Genomic DNA, 21,837 nt, shown 5'->3' with positions numbered 1-21,837 from the left:
GCACACTTGTAAAATTCTTTGTGATCTATGGATAAACCATCTCAAGAGTGCAGAGTTCTTTATTATAGTGATTTGACATCAAGAAATTGGAGTGGATCTGTGGTAGGGTTCTAGTTTGGATTTACAGTGAACTTTTGAAGCAAACTGATCAAATGTCCTCCTCCCCCATCTTACTTTCTTCCATCTCCCAGAGTGGTCCTGAGTGCACAACCTGGATTTCGATCTGATGAAACTGCATCCAGCCCACGGGACCAGACTGGAGTGAGTTTAAAGTAAAGCCCCTAAAAGTGTACAGTATGGGGGGCAGACTAACCATTTACCTCCACAGATCTACTCCTGCTGTAGTGTATGTGGTCATATCTAAGTGCTCTGCACATTTTCAAGCATGCTGAGAGAGCTGTATTTTTCTATTGTACTAATTTTCTATTTTTCAAGTTATTCAAATAGTATCCCTTTTTAATATTAAGACAGACTGTCTTTATGAGATAGGCCTTCTAACCTCAAAACCACTCATTTTATGACCCTGCATGCAGAGGCAAGTCAGGGAGAGCCTATCATCATGGGCAGCCTGTGCATCCCTAAAAAGCTCAGCAGCACTGCTGGCAGGGACTGTCTTCTCATCAGGAAACACAGGAGGCAAGTCTTCCAACCCTACATTACAAAAATGTTGAATGACACTTATTTTTATGAATTTTGTGTACTCTGAACCAAAATTTTGTTCTGTGGGAGTTGGTGATAGAAAACACAATAGATTTTCCATTGCTTAAACTAAGGGACTTCTATCTCAAAAAATAATTTGTGCGTTAAAGTATGGAAGAGAGGTTGCAACTATATAAATTAGACAAAATAGTGCTGTCAGTCACAGAATTTTGAATTTTAACTAACACTTGAAGATACAACACACCCCCCCAGCTACACAGAGCCCATAACAACACATGGATGGAAATCCATCCATCCATGCGCCATTATTTGAGTTCATTATAAGATGTCGAAAATCTATTTGCAGTCTTTCTCTGTTGACTGCCCTTATCAGAATAATAAAATCAAACTATAAATCCCAAGAGCGCTGGAATACAACCTCTGTCGTCATCTTAAACCAGTTTAATGATAGCCCATTTTAATCCCATCAGCCCTGGCCTTATTTTACTGCATTCTTCATGTTACATGCTGCAAGGCTTTAAGCACTAATTTTCAAATGGATCCTCCATTTTATTGTATCAATTGTACATGAGGATTGGACCACTGAAATAAAAGGAAATATAACAGCACAGAAATACAATTTATGGCAGACTCCAGAGACCTTGTTTTACTCTCTTTGTCTTAATATAACACATTCCCTGGTAGTGAACTATGTACAAATATAACAAACATATTGCACTGACATTCTCCCTTTCTCTTTTTTCTTAATGGAGCTGCAGGGTGAGAGTGAAATAAGTAAATAAGCCTACATACTTATGACCCTACATTTATCTTCCTGGATCTTACAATAGGAAATTCTAAACAAAAGAAAAATCAGCTAACATCAGAGTTCCTTACATTGTTCTTTATTCTACCTTATTAAAGCCTCTGGAAAACAAATCTGCCACATTTCTGGACTTCACAATTTGTCTCTGGTGGAGACCAAATTTCCCACTGCAAAATCCCTGGCTATACCTCACGGTAGCCCTTAAAAACCACAGTTTTCTAATTCACCGTTTTCCTTGCTTTGCATGCAGCTACTTTTTGCTTGTGTAACTACTTCTCTAGCTGGATGGTCTATCTATTGCTAATTTAACCTGTTAAAAAATCGGTGGTTTTGCTATATGCTGCACATGTTTTGGTTGAAGACTGGCAATATTTCAAGCCATAATTTAACTATTCTGTATACTTTATGCTTTTATAATTCTGTACTTTCAAGTCTTCATGACATGTTGTATTGGAGTGATATACTGGTCAACATTTATTTTTATCTAAACAATTTGATATTATTAATTTCATCTATTCCCCCAATATAATTATCCATAAAATATCTCCACATTACCAGAACTGGAAAAGGGGAAAAGGGTTGTTTCCTTTGCAATCTTTTCTCAGCGTTCCAAAAAAACATTTATTTCAACCCTAGGTAATACAAGCGTAATTCTAACAGCATACTGGTATAATGTCTATTTACAGAAATAGTGAGTGTTATTTAGCAAGGAACTGGCATGAATAATTAGGGTTTTACTATTTATATCCACAGTGAAAGAACAGGTAGAAAAAAGGCACAAAATACTGAAAGGCAAAACTTCATCAAAGGTCTTGTTCATGCGGAGTCTTACTAAGTAAATACGATTCCTAGGATGTACCTTTTCTATAGTTTGTTTTGTGAACGAGATGTACACATTAAGAGCTTGAATACATATAAATGTAATAATTAATGTTTGCATTAGCAACAGGTTTAGAATCAGTACTCTAATTTGTGCTCTCACTACAAGATGCTGGCTTAAAAAAAAAGTCCACAAAAATGAACAAAACCATGTCAAAGCACGGTAGTATAAGAGACTGCATCTCCAGCAAATGGCACAGAATAAAAAGTCAGTTATGAAATTATAGCCATTTTAAAGCTCACCCTCCTGTTTTCATAGAAAGTATTATTTTACGTAGTTAAATATGGGCTGCCTGCTGACACTCACGTGCTTCTGCAAATACTACACTTAAAGAATAAGCTACTTACACATTTCAATCAGTGGTAATTAAAAAAAAAATAAATACAGGTTCTAATCAGTGTTTAGTTATGGGCTCTGCCACAGATGGTCCCCTCAGTGCAAGGTGAATTGTTCTGTGAATTTCCTTTGTCAGCACAGGAAAGGGTACTGAAATTTCAGCACATCTGGATCTGGTCCTGTCATTTTTTGCACCGTGAAGAGTCCTCTTTACTCTCAATAGTCTACAGCTACAGGCTGTACGTAAAAGCCCAAAGAAGAGTAAACTGTCTGTACTTAATCACTAGTTACTGCCTCCTTGATTTAACATAGCAAAGCATCTTAAGAAAAGAGTGTTGACTCTTTATCTAATTATTAGCTAGTGAATTGCTGGTTCTAACAGATAGCAAAACACCACTTCACGAAAACCAAGATTTCGGTACTCTTAGTAGGTGGTATCTCTAGAACAACAATCAGCTCTGATGAACCAAGATTGCCTTTTATCACAGAGAAGTCAGACACAGCTAGAAAATCATCATGCTAATGCCTCCTTTTAATATGTACTTTGAGGCATTTTGTCAGGATTCAAAACAACCTTTCTTCACAGCTTAGACTGATCTGAGCTGTGTAACACTCGGGCTCTTGGCACCATCCTCACAACATGCAGTTTGCAGCAGCAGTGCTTATGCAGCCATGAATTATATAATTTCAAAGATGCGATTGAGAGGAAAGCTGTCTTACCCCCCAAAAATGACGAGTCTCCAGCCGAATCATCTCCCTGAGCTGTCTCACTGTGCTGTCTTTACTGAAGAGGACGAGAACAGATGGTGGCAATATGGTAAGAAGCTGCAGTTGCTGTCATCCCACATAGAGTTACCTGTAGAAAGTGCGAGGGAATTTGAGGTAGTTTATCTTCATAGCTACATTAAAGCGTGCAGATCAGATTTACCATGAACTAACTCTGCTGCATGTAAGCATGCTCTCACTTCTACTGGATTGAGATTAAATTTGGATCTCCTACTCCCCAGGACAGTGCCCCAATGACTTGTTGTAGGCAGATCTGCACACTAGGGACATCTGTACTGTGTGGGCACAGACTTTGCTACATCTACTCAGGTTATAAATGTAAAAAACTCTGCCAAAATAAAATAAGCAGTTTAAGACTTAAATTGTATCACTCTTACAATGTTTAATGCTATGATTATCTTACTTCCAAACATATAACCAGTTCCAGTTTTTATAAGTAAGCACAGTTTATGGTAAGCCTCTCATGCTCCTCACCAAAATCCAATATCTATTTGAGAGTTAATACAAATGTCTCTTAAACTGTCAGTTTTTAAGTGATTACAAAACAATCTTTGGACAACTATCATAATGGCCCTGCCAAGAGAAAATTCTTGAAGCATGAAAGATGTTATTAACTAGGCTGGATGTTCTTTGTGGAACGGCCAAAGGTTACTAGAAGTCTATATTTATATACTCAGCAATTTCATCTGACGGTTTGTTGACCAGCCAGTTAGCTAATATTGGTCCCTCCCTACAGAGCTTCACAAGCTCAGGACTGCGTCTTTGATTTTATTATCATTCCAGTCTGTATGCCAGTAAAGATATATTTGTTCCTGGCATACTCATTTCCAGAAAACTTCTGTACCAAATATTATTTTAATTTCTGAGCGCAAAGGTTGCTTTGCCACTGGCAAGTAGCTGCTGCCAGCCTTGATGGGGCTGTTCAACTAAATTTTCATTTAAAACGCATACATCATTTTAATACCCGGGTTTTATAGCTCTAGGTTAAATTTTGCAAAATAAAACCTAAGCTTCATCTTCTAAATAAAAATACTTTTAAATACATCCTTTAGCATTTTTTTTGATGCAACGCCATCTGGATTACACGGTGAAAACCACTAGATGGCACTGAATGAAGGTCTTTTCAAAGACCTGAATCATGTAAAAAATCTTTATTTAAAATATTTAAGTATCCACAGAGTACGACACTAATTAAAAACTATTCGTAGACTTCGTTAATGCAAACCAATTCAAAATTTGCACTATACCAGCATATCAGCCCTCTCTGAAGGGAGTGCAACAGCCGCTGGACACTGTCAGCCTGTCACACCCCTGTCCTGTGGAAAGCAGGTATTTGTGCCACCCAGGTCCACCTGAGCAGCGGTTCCTTCTCCCCAGGAGGCTTAATTGTTCGAACCGCTTGCACCAGAAACTTGTGCCAAGGGAGGAGCAAGAACCAGTGTGATTTTGTTGACATTTAGCACACCGTTTTCATGTCATCTACCTTTTTTTGTCTTTGCCTCCGGTAGGATATGAACGCAGACTTTGAGTGTCCACCGCAGCCGACAGCTGCAACTACTGTTCAGTGTTGTCCAAGGCACAATAGGGAAAAGTATTGTAGGAGGAAGTACTTTCAGTGCTTCACGCTCCTTAGCAGGCTTTTACTTTATCATGTAAGTAAAACTGGGACATTCACCACGCGAGGCCCACCTTGGCACAGCTCCCCGCCCACAGGCCGGCCCAGAAGCGTCGCCAAGCCTTGTGGGCCAGCCGCCCTCACGCCAAGGCCCTGCCTGTGGTGAAACACAGCCGCGGCCTGAGGGAAAGCGGCAAAGCCGCGTACGGCAGCTCCGGCCCCTCAGGCTGCGCCACCACCGCCCGGAGGCGGGAACTCAAACCCCGCCCCCTACCGCGCGCCGCCGCCGCCACCGTCCAAGTGCCCGCCCGCCCTCCTTCCTTCCTTCCTTCCTTCCCTCCCTCCCTCCCTCCCTCCCTCCCTCCCTCCTTCCCATTGGCTACGCCTTTCTCCACGTGATCGCCCAGCCCGCCGCTCAGTGGCAGCGGCGCGGGTAAGGGGGCGGGAGGAATATAAAAAAAAAAAAAAAAAAAAAAAAAAAACACCACACACAAAAAAAAAAACCCAACCACACACAACGCAAACCCGGGAGGGCGGGCGCGGGGTGGTCACTTCCGCTCCTGCGCGCGGCGGGGCTCTGCGGTGGTTACCGGCAACGTGAGGCGGGGAGGGGGGGGGGGGGGGGTGTTCCCGCGCGCGCCCCCGCCGCTCCCGGCTGCACGTGCCCGCGCGCTCCCCGCCGCCGAAGGGGGGGGCGGGGCGAGGCGAGGCAAGCGGGATCCTCAGGAGGAGGCGGCGGCGGCCGACTAGGCCCGGTGCGGGTGTTGCTCCCTCCCCCGCCTCTGGTGGAACGGGCCGGGATGAGTGGCGAGGACGGGAACGAGGAGTTCTACCGGCAGCTGCAGCTCCAGCAGCAGTGCGAGGCCGAGCCCGGCGGTGAGGGCGAGCCCGACCCCTTCACCTACGTGGACCCGGCCGACGGGGCCGCCTACGAGTGGGACCGGGAGAAGAAGGCCTGGTTCCCCAAGGTGGGTGCGGGGGGCGGCTCGGTGCCGCCGTCCCCCTTACCGGTTGCGCGGAGCCGCGGGGGCCTCGCGGGGTGCTTCCGCCGCCCTGGGGCAGCTCTCCCCCCGTGGCGTGGCGAAGTTTCCCCGGGGAAAGGGGCTGAGGGTGAGGAACGGTTGATGTTGGGCCTTCTCAGCACGGACGCGCCTCGCCTGTCTGGGTTCAGCCCAACAGACGGCTGCTGCGAAGTCTGTAGCACTAAGCCGCTCTTTTTTCCAGGGAAAACCACGGCAGCTGGCGCTGGCTCCACCTGTAACCTCACCGGCTGCTCTCTGCTCTTTTGCCGAGAAGAGATATAGGTTGGCTTTTCTCCTTGGCTGCGATTCTGTAGAATTGCTCGGGCCTGGTGTGAAGTCACAGTTATATTTGTGGATCTTAACGAATCGGAGCTGGCTTTGACATGTTTGGGTGTCTTTATCGCAGTAGCTGTGGTGATCTTGTGTCCTTATGTTGGCAGTGAACTAGTCTGTTAAGAGGTCTAGGTAAAAATGGAGTAATAGATCTCTCTTTTATCATTGTCTGAAAATGATGCATGTGCAAAGCTGTCTTGTTCCCTCGCCTTAGATTTTGGAAGTGCACTTGAAAATTAAGTGTATTTGTCTTGGGGGCATTCCACAGAATGTAAACGTTACAGTTTTTAATCTTTTTTTTCTTTTATTATTAAATATTTCAAGTATAAAAAATGAACTTGCAGTAACAACGTGGCTCTTCAAGGTGAGAGGGGGTGTAGATTGAATGTGTTGAGCCAACATATACTGATCTGCAGGTGAAATAGCACTTTTTTTACTATGTAACAGCAAATAAGGGCAATTACTTAAGTTAGAAATATTAAAACATTTTCTAGCATATAGTTGGTAATTGTAACGTGCCAGTTCTTATTTGTGACTCTGAATTCATCACAATTTAGAGAATCTGAGTGAGAATGAAGCCTGTAGCGCCAAGTTTCTATGTGTGTAAACCTAGTAAGGTGTCTGTGTAGCAGATGGCTTACAGAGGGGTAAAAACACGTGAAAAATCCAGACTCACAAAGTAGAGCAGTGGAGGACTGAGTATCCCTGGCTCCCTGTGGAGTTCTGTATCCAGTAAGCACAGTAACTTTTAAAGGGGCTCTTCTTTATTTCCCCTGTTCCTTCTCTTCTTTCTCAGCTCTTTTTTAAATTTATCTATTTTTCTCAGGAGCACGGGTCTTTCCTAAATGCCTTTCTGATCTCAAATTTCCATCTTGGAGATGAGATAACGCTAAGAGTTGGACAGATTATATAGGAACAGCAAAGCTCATTAGTAAATACGATGTATAGTAGAAGTTGGTAAAGAATCATTGTGAAGGACTATATGTTACAGATAGGCCACTGAGCAAGATATCATAGTATCTCAGGTTACTTTATTTTGCTGATGATTATTCGAGTGTTTTATCAAATTGGATTTAAGAGACTGCAGGAGCCAGAAGTTGTAATTATTTCTCCATGAACAGTAATAAAATTCCTTATCTCTCTTCTCTGACAAAATATTAAAATATTCTGACTAGTCTATGTAATCATCATCTACAGACTAGTATTGCACTGCTACTCGACGTTGGGAATAGAGTATCTGTTGAACTTCTGCTAAAGCATATTTCAAAGCAGTGCAAAAAGTTGGTATTAACTGTCAACACTCGTCAGAAATATTGAGAGACAGTCAAGTATTTAATAAAAGTGGTTGCAACTTTGTGTGTTGCTTAATGATTTTTATTTCAATGGTACTGTATTGATGGATACAGACTTTATAGTCCTTCACAGAGCACAAAATTGCATGTTGAATTTATTTGCCTTCCCTTATCACTTGCTATGAAAAAGCAGACGTTGGATGTCTTCTGTAAGTGTAGGGTATCTGTTCTTCATTTGGTTAATCTATTCCTTTCCATTTCAGTGTGACCAGTAGTTAATTACATGCTAGCATGTCCTGTAGTATTGTATTTCTTTTCCTATAAGCTTAATTGCCCCAAACCGTTCAACCGTGTGGGTATGGAGATAGAACTGATCTCTTTCTGTGATGTTCTCCACCAGAACTGGATTGAAGCCCCAAGTAAGAAATTCTGTGAGCTCTTGTTTTTCATGCAGGCATGGTATAAGTTCCAGTAAAAGCCTTTATACTTGTATAAATTCCTTTGTTTGCAAAAAAGTGTTTTTAATTGAAGTAGTTGTAATGGTATATATAGTAGGATGATAGCGTAATATGGAGAAAAAGTCTATGTTATTGACTGGCAAAATTTGACAGTCCATAGTAGGTAACTTGCTAAGAATAAATTCAGCTTTACCTGAGGATGCAGTTCCCCCTGAAGCTGAAAAATAGTACTCCTGCAGGAAGGTAGGTAGTTGTTGCAGGTTGAATCACTAATGTATCAGTAGGTTCTCTGTTGAAAATGAATAATACTGTTTACCAGAAAGTTTAAAAGCTTCTGAAATCTCTGGGTTTCATCAACTGTGAAACTAAGGACTTGCTAAGCTTGCTAGCATCAAATATAATGAACCTGATTAGAGCAGAGTCTTCTTTTCTTTGCCAAAGGTGGTTGTACACTTCCTTTCTCTCGACGTTGTATTGTGTCATTGTCTGTAAGAGCAGCCACTTCCATTCCCGATTGAGATGTTGCAGATCTTGTTTAGTGTAGGAGCTATTTCATGATAAAGTTATATGGGGCTCCACAGCTACTTGAGTGATGCAAATATCATGATACTGTCAATTCTGCATTTTTGATTTGTCATAATAAAAGCTTAGAGTTGAAACATCAAGCTTCAAGTGACTGTGGAAGATATGAGATTGCATTGTTTTCATTGACACTATTGTACATTGTGCAGCTCTCTTAGAATAGCTTAATGACATTAAGTTTTGTTGCCTTTTGAATAGAGATGAAGCAAGTGCAGCACAGATCAGAGACAAATAAAATTGTCAAAGGTTAAGGCTCAGCTTTGGGAATAAATCATTTCAGAGTGTGTAGCTTCAGAAAATAATTCATAGTGCAGTGATGCTAGCAAAATCAGCTATGATGTAGTATCTCTTTGCACGTTATTGCTAGTGGCTAGTATTAAAATTTACCTGGCTGGAAATACTGGGTGTAATTTGTAGGATTTTTTTTGTTTGGTCTCCAAAAGCTCTTATATTTTATCCAAATACGGTCTCTCTCTAGAAAAGAGCAAGCTAGTTATTTATTACTAGGATATAGAGTAGAGTGTGCAGCCTTATAAACAGTGTGTTAAGATACATCTTTAAGTGCGATATTTATTGTCTACCAACACAAATATATGTCATCTCTGAAAAAGGTTCTGTGAAAAGGCAGATGCCTATGAACAGTCATTCATCATCCACGGAGAAGTTGTTGGCTTACCTTCAGTGTCACTTTATTTGTTCAACATGGTCAGGAGCGCTTGGTTTCTGTTCTTCAGGCAAATCCAATGTGGAAAGAAGAAAGTCAGAACATGTGAAATGTTTATTTAAAAACTTCATGTGCTATATGGAATTAGTATGTTAGTCTAGTTCAAGTAATGCCTGAACTGATTGTTCTTGTTACGTGTATGGCTTTACAAAGATGTTTTAAAACAAGTTTTTAAATACTGTTGTTTTCTCTGTTGTCGGATTAGAAAATGACAATCATCTAACTAACACTAAAACACTTACAAACCTGAATTTGTAGTTCTTCAAAATTTTAGAGTAAATTTCCTCATTTATTTTCAGATAACAGAAGATTTCCTGGCAACATACCATGCCAACTATGGCTTCCATGCAGATGATACAGACAGTTCATCTGCTTCTGGCACAGCAACTGAAACTAAGCAACCAGTAAGTTCGAAGACATCAGGAACACAACCATCAGCAAACGAGAAAAGACCACAACAAACAGATCCAAAACAAAAAGGGGAAAAACGGAAGCTTGAGCCAGGTAAGCAACAAAGGATTTCCCTCTGTGTAGGCTGCAGCCTGTATAGCACTGGGTGGAAACTGGCAATTGTTCAGTGTTGCCAGGTACAGCAAAGATATGCGTTCTGAATATTTCCAGAATTGTTTTAAAATTCTGTGGTACTTCGTAGGTATTTTCCTAAGGCCATATAAAAGGTGGAAAAAAAAGCAAATAAAGTCATGTTCAGAGCTCTTCCTGTGAGCAGGCAGAAAATCTTAGAAGTCTGATGGAATGTGAACATTAGTGTATGCTCCCATGTTTAATATATTGGCATAACTGAATTAGAACTCTTGTTTTTAGGATGGTTTCACGTTGAAGAAGACAGAAACACAAATGTTTATGTGACTGGTAAGTAGTAGCGCTTTATTTATCTACTTTCAGCTAAAGATGGTAAAGGAGACTCAAATATGTCTCACTTCTACTGTTATCTGTTCAGTCATTCACTTGCCAGCTACTTAATGTCATGTTCCTGATTGCCTAATGTCTTTGTGACCTTTTAATTGCAGATGTGGGAAAGTAATTTAAGGGACATATTCCATGCTTCTGTCTTTTAAGTGTGATATTCTGTGAGCTGTGTCAGCCAAGTCACTATTTTTTTTTTTAAGCAAGCTACAGCCAAGAAAGGCAATTTCTGTGAGCTCCTAAGGAATAGGATAATGAGAACGAGTTTATAATAAGATAGTGCATCGACTATACACATCACTTGGTATTTTCATTTTTATTTGATTTTATAAATACATAATTAAATTATGAGATAAGGAGGAAACTCTACAAAAAAAAAGCTGGCAATAGAATGAGCAAGTAGTGGGGAAAGTCAAATGAAACTATTATGGTATTACTCTCCCTGTTTTGGATGCTGGGGTGCTGTCTTTAGGTGTGTACGTAAAAGTACATTTGGTGGTTCTGAGCAGTCACAGAAATACACACACTTGAATTCTCAAAAATCATCTGGACTGAACTACCATGGAACATTCACATAATGTTCTCCTCCATATTTTTTTTTTTCCTTGTCCTCAAGTCAAAGTTCAGACTTCAAAAACTCCATACACTATCATCTGATTTTTTTGTTGAATTTGCAGGTGGAGAAAATAGTCACCTATTTATAGATTGGGTTTTCCTTTTTTGTCTCTGATCCCCAGAGGTGCTGTAGACCTTTAAAACTCGAACAGGATAGTTACATTCACATAGGCCATTGTGTCCACTGCAGTGTCGGCATCATGTATAGCACTAAAGCTCTAGGTCTGCATATTAGGGAGCACAGATACGGTGCTGTATGTTACACCTATTAAAAAGTAAAAGGATTTTCAAAATATTGCTATAAAGTAATGTTTAAAAGGTAATGGCAAAAATACTGGTCCCAAGGCCAGAGGTTTCTTACGGTGTATGTAAAATTTCATCTTTCAGTTTGATACCTTTCATGTAAAGAAACACTGTGGGGTTTTTGTTCTAATTAGGTTTTTCTAAAAAGGAAAACATAGTCAAGGCTTCTGTTTGTAATTTATTTTGCAGGTTTACCTCCAGACATTACGAAAGATGAATTTATCCAAGTCATGTCAAAATGTGGTATCATTATGCGAGATCCACAGACAGAAGAACACAAAATCAAGCTGTACAAAGATAAGGAAGGAAATCTTAAAGGAGATGGTCTCTGTTGCTATCTAAAGGTCAGCGGTGCACTGAAATGCAGTTTTCCTTCCCATTGAAGATACTTGTAGCCACTGTTTAAGAATAATAGTCAAGAGATTCTTGAAATACCTGAAGTATAACTTAGAATGTAGTTGTCTGTTTTAAAGATGAAAATGCCAACTTCTCTGCTTGTGTACCTCATTCATTTCCTCTTATCCACCCCTACCCTCCCCCTGAAAATGTCCATAATACCTGCTGAGCTTGTCTCTACATGTTTGTCTTGGGTGCCAGTGATTATGGACTGAAATGGGGGACCTCTTCACCTTTGAAAATATGCTGCTGTGTGGCCAAGAATACAAAAATGAGACAGGAAGGAAGATACTGTAGTCCTGTATTTACAGCTTTTAATTGAGAACTGGTTAGGTTCAGAACTGTACTCGCATTCTGTACTAACTTATAAAATTTTAGGTTGAAGTACTGTTTCCTTCATGTGTTTCTTTTGTGAAACATTTGGAAAGTTAGTGCTTGCAAGTGCAGTCTGCTTTAATTTCTCAAGAAGCACCAGGCAGTACTAAATCAACTAGTCTATGCAATTTTTGTAATTTTAGCAGTTAGGGCTGTTTAGTGAGCAAGTCTAAAGACAGTGTCCGCCTGAAAGGACTTTTAGGAAAATGTTAAAAATTACTTAAGAGCCTCAGTATTTGTTGTTCTTGGAAAAGTGATACAAGCTTTGTAGGGAATCAGGCCCCTGACATTTTTTTATTCTTAAGTTCATTGGTTTGCTTGATCGTTGCAGATTGCTTTTTATGACATATATGAATGAAATACATGCAGTTTCTTTTGGGAGCATTAATCTGCTATAACAGTGGTAAAGGAGTGCTGGGTTTTGTTTAAAACATTGCCAGCTGTGTCTCAAGGGACTTGGAAAAGATACGGCATTGTGGTTTTCAGTGTCAGGGAATTGATTCTTAGCCCAATATTCTTAATTAAAATTATTGGAATAATTTGATTGTGCCATGTGCTTTAAAGCTTATGCTCTGTTTTATCTTTAAATAGAGAGAATCAGTTCAACTTGCATTGAGACTTCTGGATGAGGCAGAAATTCGAGGCTATAAATTGCATGTTGAAGTTGCAAAGTTTCAACTGAAGGGGGAGTATGATGCAAGCAAAAAGAAGAAGAAATGTAAAGACTACAAGAAGAAGTTGTCTCAACAGCAGAAGTTTGTATTTTTTATTTCAGTAAAATATTGCTTGAATTCTAAGTGCTGTTAGTAAGGCACTGCTTTCTTTCAAATGCAATGCTAAGAGTTATGCAAAAATTGAAGTCTTATCTGACAGTGAAATAGCTTAAATACAGATTTGGAGGGGAGGAACTCTTAAATTGACATAATGAACTTCATGATTGACACATTAAAATATTATATAGGGATCCATGGTCCTTTCAGATATAGAAGAATATATTACAACTCTGGGGAGATAAAGGACTTTTTTTCTCAGTGTGTGAGAGCATGCCAGTCCCGTTGTGATATCTAGGCTTTCTTCTATAAGGTAATAATGTTGGCTGTCCATGTATTGCTTGTACCATACTTTACTAGTTGCAAAGGATAAGGGATGCTAGCTTCTGTAGGAGCAAATGCTGAAATATCTCTGTAGATTCTCCCAGACATATCTCTCTGATGTTTTTTTTTTGTTTTGTTTTGTTTTTTTTTAATACTGATTTTTAATTGTACCTAGATCCGTTGCTTTTGTCACTTAAAAATTCTTTTTCTGCCTTTTGGTACCAAGGAGATGCGGATTAAAGAAGAAAGAAGTTTGAGTATATAGGACTATTAATATTTTAATGAAAGCAGCATTTGACTAAACATCTTAAATAGTTAATGAAGAAGTGTTTTGCCACAGTTAAAGGAAGCAAAGGCTACTTGATATTTTATCAGTTAAAAATAAAAATAGCCTGAAATATATCTGCCTTAAAGATACATTGCCAGTTCTTGCTGTAAGAAGCTTCCAGTGTGGAGAGAGAACTATGAAAATAATGAAATTGCATTTGACAGTGATTTGTGTGAATAAACTGTCTTCAGCTGGTGTTCCTTTTGAGTTGAAGAGCTTAATTTATTTGCAAAACTACCTTCATTGGAAATCCTTCTTGTACCTGTTACTTTAGCTTAAGACAACTTGGAACTTAGACAAGATTCCCTCCCCCCCACTATAAGATTTTGAGAGTTAAGTGTAAATGAATGTGTCCTTTTTTTGTAATAGGATATGAAGTAGGTGTTTCTACGAGAAGTAACATGTAATGTTTTTCACGAGAAGGCAGAGGCATAGAACAGATGCCCTGAGTTACGTTGCTAGTTTGTGGCAGTGGCTCTGTACACTGTGGAACAAAATATATCTTGCAGCGATGCCTCTGTAAGACTCAAGGTGTTCTTTCATGCTTGTTTAAAATAAGTTAAATTTTACCAAAGGGGGAATAGTGGATCTCATTTTTTACAAAATAAGTTAGGAAGAATAGCAAATAGTAAAATACTGACATTTTTATTATACTTGGCAGCAGCTGGTTCCTATATCTCAGCAGATACTAGGAAGGAATGAAAACTTAGATTACTTTTTTCACTAAGAAAATGCTTTGATTATAATAAATAATTTATATTCCCTCTGTGATATTTAAGTACCTTAAATCCTCAACTGCTTTGTAGAAGAAGTGGTAAAACAGGGTGATTATTGCATTTTTTTAGAAGAATAACATAACTGTGTCAAAATACATGTTTTAGTTGATGTATTACAGGAAATGCCAAATTAATGATTTTTTTTCAACAAATACTTGTAGAAACTGAAGAGAGCCGCAACAATATCTTCTTACTGTTGCTTCATTTCATTAGACAGCTGGATTGGAGGCCTGAGAAGAAAGATGGTGCAACTCGAATGCGACATGAACGCATCGTTATTATCAGGAATATGTTTCACCCAAAGGACTTTGAGGTAGGAAGATGCAGTTTGCTACTGTAGCTTGTGCTGTTTTCGTTAACATGGTGTGAACTTTCTGTCATAAGAACCTTAGCAAAATTCTAAGCAGGTGAGAAGACAATTAAACTTACTGTTTGGCAGGGTTGTTTTTCTGCACTAAGCATCTGCTTAAAATTCATTCATCTACTTCCAAAAAGCAAGAAGAAGATGTTAAGAAGAATGTATTTTTCAAGTTGGCCCTTGTCACTGTGTGTATCCTGACTTTCCCTTTTTGGATGGAAAGAGGAGTAAACAGTAACTATGTTAGAATGGAGAAGCAAACACAAAATAGCCTTATTAATAAGTAGCATTTATTACATTCAAACAAGGGCTGACTGCCAGCTCCCAAGTGGCTTTGAGAATGCAGAATAACAACACTTAATTTATGAACTTTTAATAGATTGGCAGATGTGTTCCAGTGATGATTGAGCAAGAATAAAGCTGAGAGAAGTAAATGCCTCTGTTTAATTACACCTGTGTGATTGCATTGCAGGAGGATCCCTTGGTGCTAAATGAGATCAGAGAAGATCTGCGGACAGAGTGTGAAAAGTTCGGTCAAGTAAAGAAGGTTCTCATATTCGATGTAGGTATTTTTTTACATGTTATGTTGGCAGAATTGACGTAATGTGCAAATGTGCAAAACATACAGGGTTCTTTAAATAGGAGTGGAGCATTGTATTTGGGTTTGTGTGTTTATTTTGTGGAAACGTGACCTAATATTTGAGTATTTTAAAATTAACTGTTTTGGAAATTAATTTCTAAGCACCTGTCTACTTCAGCCTGTGGGAAGGCAAGCTGTAACTTCCTGGTGACTCAGATACATGTCACTAGTTTGAAAGCGTGTAAATACATTTATTTGTAGCTAAACTAGCTGAAACGTTTGTTTTCTGTGTTCAAAAAGTCTGTTCAGTGTATCAGTAGAACAAAACGTGCAAACTTGCAAATAGAATTTTTCAAACATGATTAGGTGTGATCGGGATGAACCTATATCCTAATTGATTTTGTAACATAATCTAAAAGATGTTGTAATAAATACACTATTTAGAAAACTGTGAAATGAAAGTTGTCTCTCCTTACAGCGACACCCTGATGGCGTGGCTTCTGTGTCATTTAAAGAAGCAACAGAAGCTGATCTGTGCAAGCTAACTCTAAATGGAAGGTGGTTTGGTGGCCGTCAGCTCAGTGCTGAAACATGGGATGGTGTAACAGATTATCAGGTAGCCTTTTGTGGTCCTACTTTATCAAATATTTATTCCAAACTGTAAATCTGTTTTAATTTTAGAAGCATTTCGTGTCCCCATCCCCATACCCTTCCCCTGCCCACCCCCTCCCAGCCTTGTCTTGTTTCTCTTCAAAAACTACTAGGACATCCCCAAAAAAATCATCCTTCATCCATTCAGTTTAGTAAAAAATTTAAAGGACCTGTTTGATGTTAAAAAGTGTGTTTTGGAAATGTCAACTTGGAGGATTAGCCAGTGGATGTACAGAGCACTAGTTCAGAGTCAACAGGGCCTGTTGGAATACTTGAGAAATTACTGCAGTATAAATGCTTGTATAATTTTATCAGTGTAAATATTCATTTTTTTACAAGTATGACTTTGTAATGATGTATATAAACATATCTTTAATAGGTGGAGGAAACTGCAAGAGAAAGGGAAGAAAGGCTGAAGGTGTGGGGATCGTTTTTAGAGGATCCTGATACAAAGGAGCAGCAAACTACATCTGATTCAGATTCCGCATCAAGTAGCGTTAAACTGCCTGAAGGCAGACAACCTTCAAAAGCGAATGACACATCTAAGGAGGATGTAAATGATGAAGCCCATAAGAGGGAGAATAATGGTGAGGGCATTAATGAAGATGGTGCTCCATCTACAGACAGCAGCCTTGCAGGCAGTGATGTTGAAGCAGATACATAACATCTTTAATGCTTTATGAAAGCATGTTTTTTAGGGTGATGTTTGAGTTTATCCCTATCTTCAGGGTGACTGCAGACAATATTCATATGAATATATGCATATTTAGAATGTCATCAACTGTGTGCTTTGAAGTTTTCATTAAAAGCAGTATTTATTGAGGTTCTAAAAGTTTGTATTAATTGGCTGTTCAGGTAAAGTAACTCAAGTTGCCAAGAATGCAGTAAAACTCATCAGGCTTCTTTTGTTCTATGCTTGTCGGTGTTTCACTGTGTAAGTGTGAAATATGTTCCCACCCTTAAGTTTATGTAACTATATGTAACTTCAGTAATACAAAGCTATTACAAGATTTGTGGATTTTACTGTTAATTTTCCTGTACCCCTTGGAACTTGGTGTCTCATCCTTATAACTGATTCTTGTCCTGAGTACATTGGATCACTTTACGAAACAGATGCTGTGATATGTGTAGGGTGAATGCATTGGATACGTTGCTGTGCATTAAGTAGCAGATGATAAGAATAGTACCAAGTTGCAGACTTAAAGGAAATGGAAAACAAACAACGTTGCCACAGCCAATGTAAGGCAAACTGAGTGAAGATGGATTATTAGATCACAGCGTTCAGTAAATTATTTGTTTCTTCCCCTGTTCAGATCTTCTTTTGATGCTTAGATCTTCTGTTGAGGCTGGAATTACGTCAAGGAGACTAGAAATGCTTGAGCACACACATTCTTAGACCATAATAAGACTGATCTTAAACTCTCATGGTCAGTATGCAGTAGGTATGCAAAACAGGCTTTTGATTGATGTGTTGGCTTTGTTTAGTTTTTGCTTTAATATTAGAGTAGAAGTTTTCGTTTAACTTTGTTAGAATGATGAGTGTGAGTTCTCTTCAACATTTTAGTTTAGCCATACGTGCTCTTCAAAGTGCGGAAGATCTCCCGTATTTCATAAAATCTAAAGGCTTTTGGCAACTTGAAGTACATTTGTTGGGCAAAAGTTTAGGATATTTGTAAGTATGCTTTCAAATAATATTCTTTTATATGGAAAAAGCAAATGCTAGCCCTCTTATAAATATTTCCAAAATCAAGGATTTAGAAGACGTTCTAACTTTAGATATCTTAATAAGTGGCAGGCTTTCAAAAATAACTTTGGGGGACCTGTTTTGGGCGTAGTCATTCTCAATTTAGAATCCCATTCTTTTGGTACCTAAAGATAGAAGAATATGGATTTAGGCACTAAACAGTTAAAATATTGGTGCTAAATTCATAGCATGCTGTTCATATGGGTAGTTACTAGTGCACGTTTGTAAGGAGGTTCTTTTGCATTTTTTTAATTCATACTGGATTGCAAGAAACCATAGATGCTAATTCTTGTATTTCCATCCCAAATTGATCAGAATACTCTGGAAATCGGTATTTTCAAACTTTGCGCTCCGAGATTGCCATCTGTATTGTTTCCAGAAGTCTGTATGGTACTCTTAAGTTTGTGGTTTTTTTATTTTGGGGTTTTTTTTTTTACAATTGATATGTATGGGGTATGCCAACCAGAGCATTTAGGCTAACACTTGCCACTGTGGATATAAGTTGTATCTTTTTGTGACAAAATATACAAGAGAGATGATATTTGAATTCAGGGTTTAAAAGTGTGGGGGCTCATTATAAACTAGCATGACAAATTTCCAATTTTGAGTTGCATTATAGAGAAGAGCTGTAACTCTTGCCAGCTAAGAAAGACCGTTTTCTCATCTCTACAGGAGTGTGAATTGTACTTTTCAGCAAAACAGGTGTTTGAACAATTCAGGGAATCTGAAATACTGCCTGGTTTGTAGCTGCACGTAGTGGCATATTCAGATTATATCTCTGGGTTGTGTTGGGTCTGCCTTAGTTATTTTTATTGGCAACAAGCAGCACAGACCTTTTGAGGACTGGAAGTTTTTGCATATGAAGAGTATAATTTAGTGCGGTGGGTATTGCTTTCAGTGCTCCTTTTTTTTTTCTTCCAGCTTCTAGACTCCAGGCTTAGATCTATCTGTTAACTATTGTGTTTTGTTAGCTCCTTTTTTTTTTTTTTAAGAGCCTAGTCGTGTAACACTCTACACAGTTAAATCACCTATTTTACAGTGGAATTGCAACTGATATAGGGAAACTGTTGACATGTATAAATATTGTACAGTTCAATGAAGCCTTATCATGGTATCAGATACAAAAAATAAGGTTAGTGTTAGTGTTTGAAAAAAGACTTTGAAAAATAAAGAATCATTATATGTGCAGTAACTTTCCTCTCTCCAATTGATGTACAAATTTGATTGGCTTGCTTGAAAAGTCAAACATGATATTAGTCTTTTCACCTTTTCCTCTAGACTTCACACTGAAGTAGAGCACCAACAAAGACTGAGACCAAATGCTTTCCTGGCTTTCCTATTAACTAGGATTCTTAAGAAAATAAAAGCTGTTTTTCCATGAAAATACATTGTTCTGAAGTGCGGCATTACACTCAAACTGGTATTTTCCTTCTGTCTACCTCTATTACTCCCCAGTAAAATGTAAAAATATATTTTTATAAACTATTCATTGCGTTATTAAGGCATTTAATAATCTATGGAGAGGTTAATGCAGCTGTGACTTTCTTTTCAGCAGATTTTCATTGAGACCGAATTCTTTTGATGTTTTCCTTTTTTAAATGATGCAAATTTTTATAAATCTGAACATCAATTAAAATTTTTCACAAAAGTTAAAATTACTATTTTGAAGTATGATTATTAAAATCTCGTAGTAGAGAGCATTAGTGCTTAATACCAAATTTTAACAAATCTGAAGCAAAACAAGCTGAGTTGCTTTTTAACTTAGAATTTTTTCTGACTGAGCATCACCATAAATAAATTGGTAAGAAGTTAACAGCCCAATGCAATTTTCACTATATTTATTCTTTAATTAAAAGTGCTTTCTAATGACTTGTCTTGCTCACTAGAAGTGACAAAATCAAAGGTTTTTGCTCAGTTTCTAATTTTTCCGAGGTTCCATTCCAGCGTTGCAGGATACTGCGTGTTCCTTCATCCGTAGGCTCTGGGTGCGAGGTTCATTCTAAGAAAAGCAGTCGTCTTCCTTCTATATTATGGAAACAACTAGCAGCAGATTGAAACAATTTGTGGATCATTGTTGCTCAGTTTTGAACTAGACAAATAGCTGTTTCTGCTAATTCGCACAGTGTGACAAAATGGATGTGAAACCACTTAAATGTAGCGGCAGGGAAAGAGTATTAACTAACTGGTACTTCGGCACAATTCGGCACGGATAATCACCTTCTTAACCATGCAGCACAAAGTCAGTTGCCTAGCGTCAAGATACCTTGGTAGTTTGCTTTACAATCAAATGCTATTTCGTGGTTTGCTGGCAAGGTAATTGCATGGAGTCACGAGTATTCATCAGAGATTACATGATTTGAGGGGCATGGCCATGGTAGACATCTGGAAACAAAACGCCCCCAAAGAAAAGGCACGTAAGTTGTAGCAGGTTCTCGGACGTTCATATACAGCTGTAAAGAGAGAATTAGTTTCATTTTGCATCAAAATGTTTATCTGTTTCTCCTGCTGACTTTTTTTAATGACTTTTTTTATTAATTGAATTTCAGTCCCTCGTACAACTTACATTTTGTATAAGGATTGCAATTCACTTAAAATCATTAGTATGTTAAATGCAGTGCATTTTAGCTAAAACATGTCCTAGACATTATTCAGTTAAGGTTAATCTATTTACAATTGCGAATACTTCGCTTAATTCACTTAAGAAAACTTAAAGGTATTGGATGCTTCATAGAAACTCAAACTTGCCTATAAATTTTCCAGTAAAATTGATATCCATAACCTGAATTCTTGACCTGTATAACATAATCAAATTCTTTAAAAATAAAACCCAACATACCTATAGATGTTAATTAGATTTTAAATTATTATTTTTCTGAATTTGAGGAAACATACTGCAGTATGGTAAATGAATTATGTAAGTTGTGTACTTGTGTTGATTTGACTTGTGTGTATTTTAGTGCTTACTATACAAGGCTTAAAGTCTCACTGTCAGGATACTCTGGAAGTTCTGTAAAATATTTATAGAATTATGAAATCTTTTCCAGCAAATTGTTTTTTGCTCATTCTATAATATGAAAGTATATTGTTAGATTAAACTTTTCAGTAAGTTGACTTGGAATTTTTCTGACAGGTTATTTTCTTTCGGTAGGTTAAATAGATCATTCGCATTTATCCTTTAGAAAACCAACATTTAAAAAAAAAAAATCATTTGAATAATATCTAGACCTGTGACAGCATCTGAGAATCCCTTGATTTGTCTTCAATTTTGTTTCTTAAAGGGGTTGTGTTTTATACTACCTTTTTAATAAACAAACTCATGAACAAAACAAGTCTTTTCTGATTAGTTTTGGGATAATGTATTTGTCTTGCTTTTTTCCTCAGTAAAAGATACGGTAGCGTTTGGTGCCCAGTGGCTGCAGTTCAAAAAACCTATGTGTTACCATGCCAGAGCTTTCCAACTGGAGGCCAGTAGGCATGTGGCTGGAACTGTAAGTGTTGTTGCAGTGGGACACGGTATTTGTTCCCTCTGTGGGTTTTGTCTCAGACTTCATTCTGGCTTGGTGCGTTAAAGGACCCTGCAGAACACGGAGGAGCAGGAGGAATGGCTGCAGGCACCGTAGTTACGACTGAGAGCATGTGGGAAGGAGTTGGTTGGTAAGGACAAGTAGAATTTCAATTTTTATTGTCAGAAATAAAGATTTTTTTTTTTTTAATTTCTATTTGCTGGGGGGGTTTTTTGAGTTCAAAACACTTTGAATGTTTAAAAAGCGCTGGAAATCCGTTGTTTCAATTCATAAACTACAAAGGAATAGGTATGATAATCCCATTTTTATCCAGTAGTTCTTTGGGGTGTTCACCTAGGAGCTTTAAACCGATGCCATCTAACAACCTCACAACGCTTTAGCTGCCAGCCTTGGAGGAAATTCTTGTATGAGGTCTTGAAAAGCTTTAGCAGGAGAAATCCCCGCTCTATGAAAGTTTAGAAAAGAGGATCAAAGAATGGATGCTTGAGAGATATTGAGGGCGCTTGCCCTGCTGATAGACTGGAATCCGGTCTGTCTCACAATGAAAATGTGTTTATGCACAGAGTGTGTCAATAAAAGACTAAGCAGTGTCCCAGGAAATATGACAGGCTGGTAGTTAAGTTGTTCTGGGAGATGGCAGAGGGCGGGTTCATACGTATTTAGGCAGAGGGAATTG

The 21,837-nt window shown here is 38.4% G+C and overlaps 1 protein-coding gene across 1 annotated transcript; it reads left to right on the top strand.

The window, feature by feature from the left end:
* The first annotated feature begins 5,747 nt into the window (after positions 1-5,747).
* Positions 5,748-19,021, top strand: HTATSF1 (HIV-1 Tat specific factor 1). The gene is made up of 9 exons (XM_032993807.2): positions 5,748-6,050; positions 9,793-9,997; positions 10,316-10,363; positions 11,525-11,679; positions 12,698-12,861; positions 14,518-14,617; positions 15,135-15,224; positions 15,721-15,858; positions 16,273-19,021. Exons 1-9 carry the CDS (start codon positions 5,883-5,885, stop codon positions 16,555-16,557), a joined length of 1,353 nt encoding a protein of 450 aa, XP_032849698.2. The 5' UTR covers positions 5,748-5,882; the 3' UTR covers positions 16,558-19,021.
* The last annotated feature ends 2,816 nt before the right edge of the window (positions 19,022-21,837 follow it).

The sequence above is a fragment of the Tyto alba genome, unplaced genomic scaffold, assembly GCF_018691265.1.
Source record: "Tyto alba isolate M040663 unplaced genomic scaffold, T.alba_DEE_v4.0 Super-Scaffold_5, whole genome shotgun sequence".
Taxonomy (NCBI): domain Eukaryota; kingdom Metazoa; phylum Chordata; class Aves; order Strigiformes; family Tytonidae; genus Tyto; species Tyto alba.
This window is presented reverse-complemented; position numbering and strand designations above follow the sequence as displayed.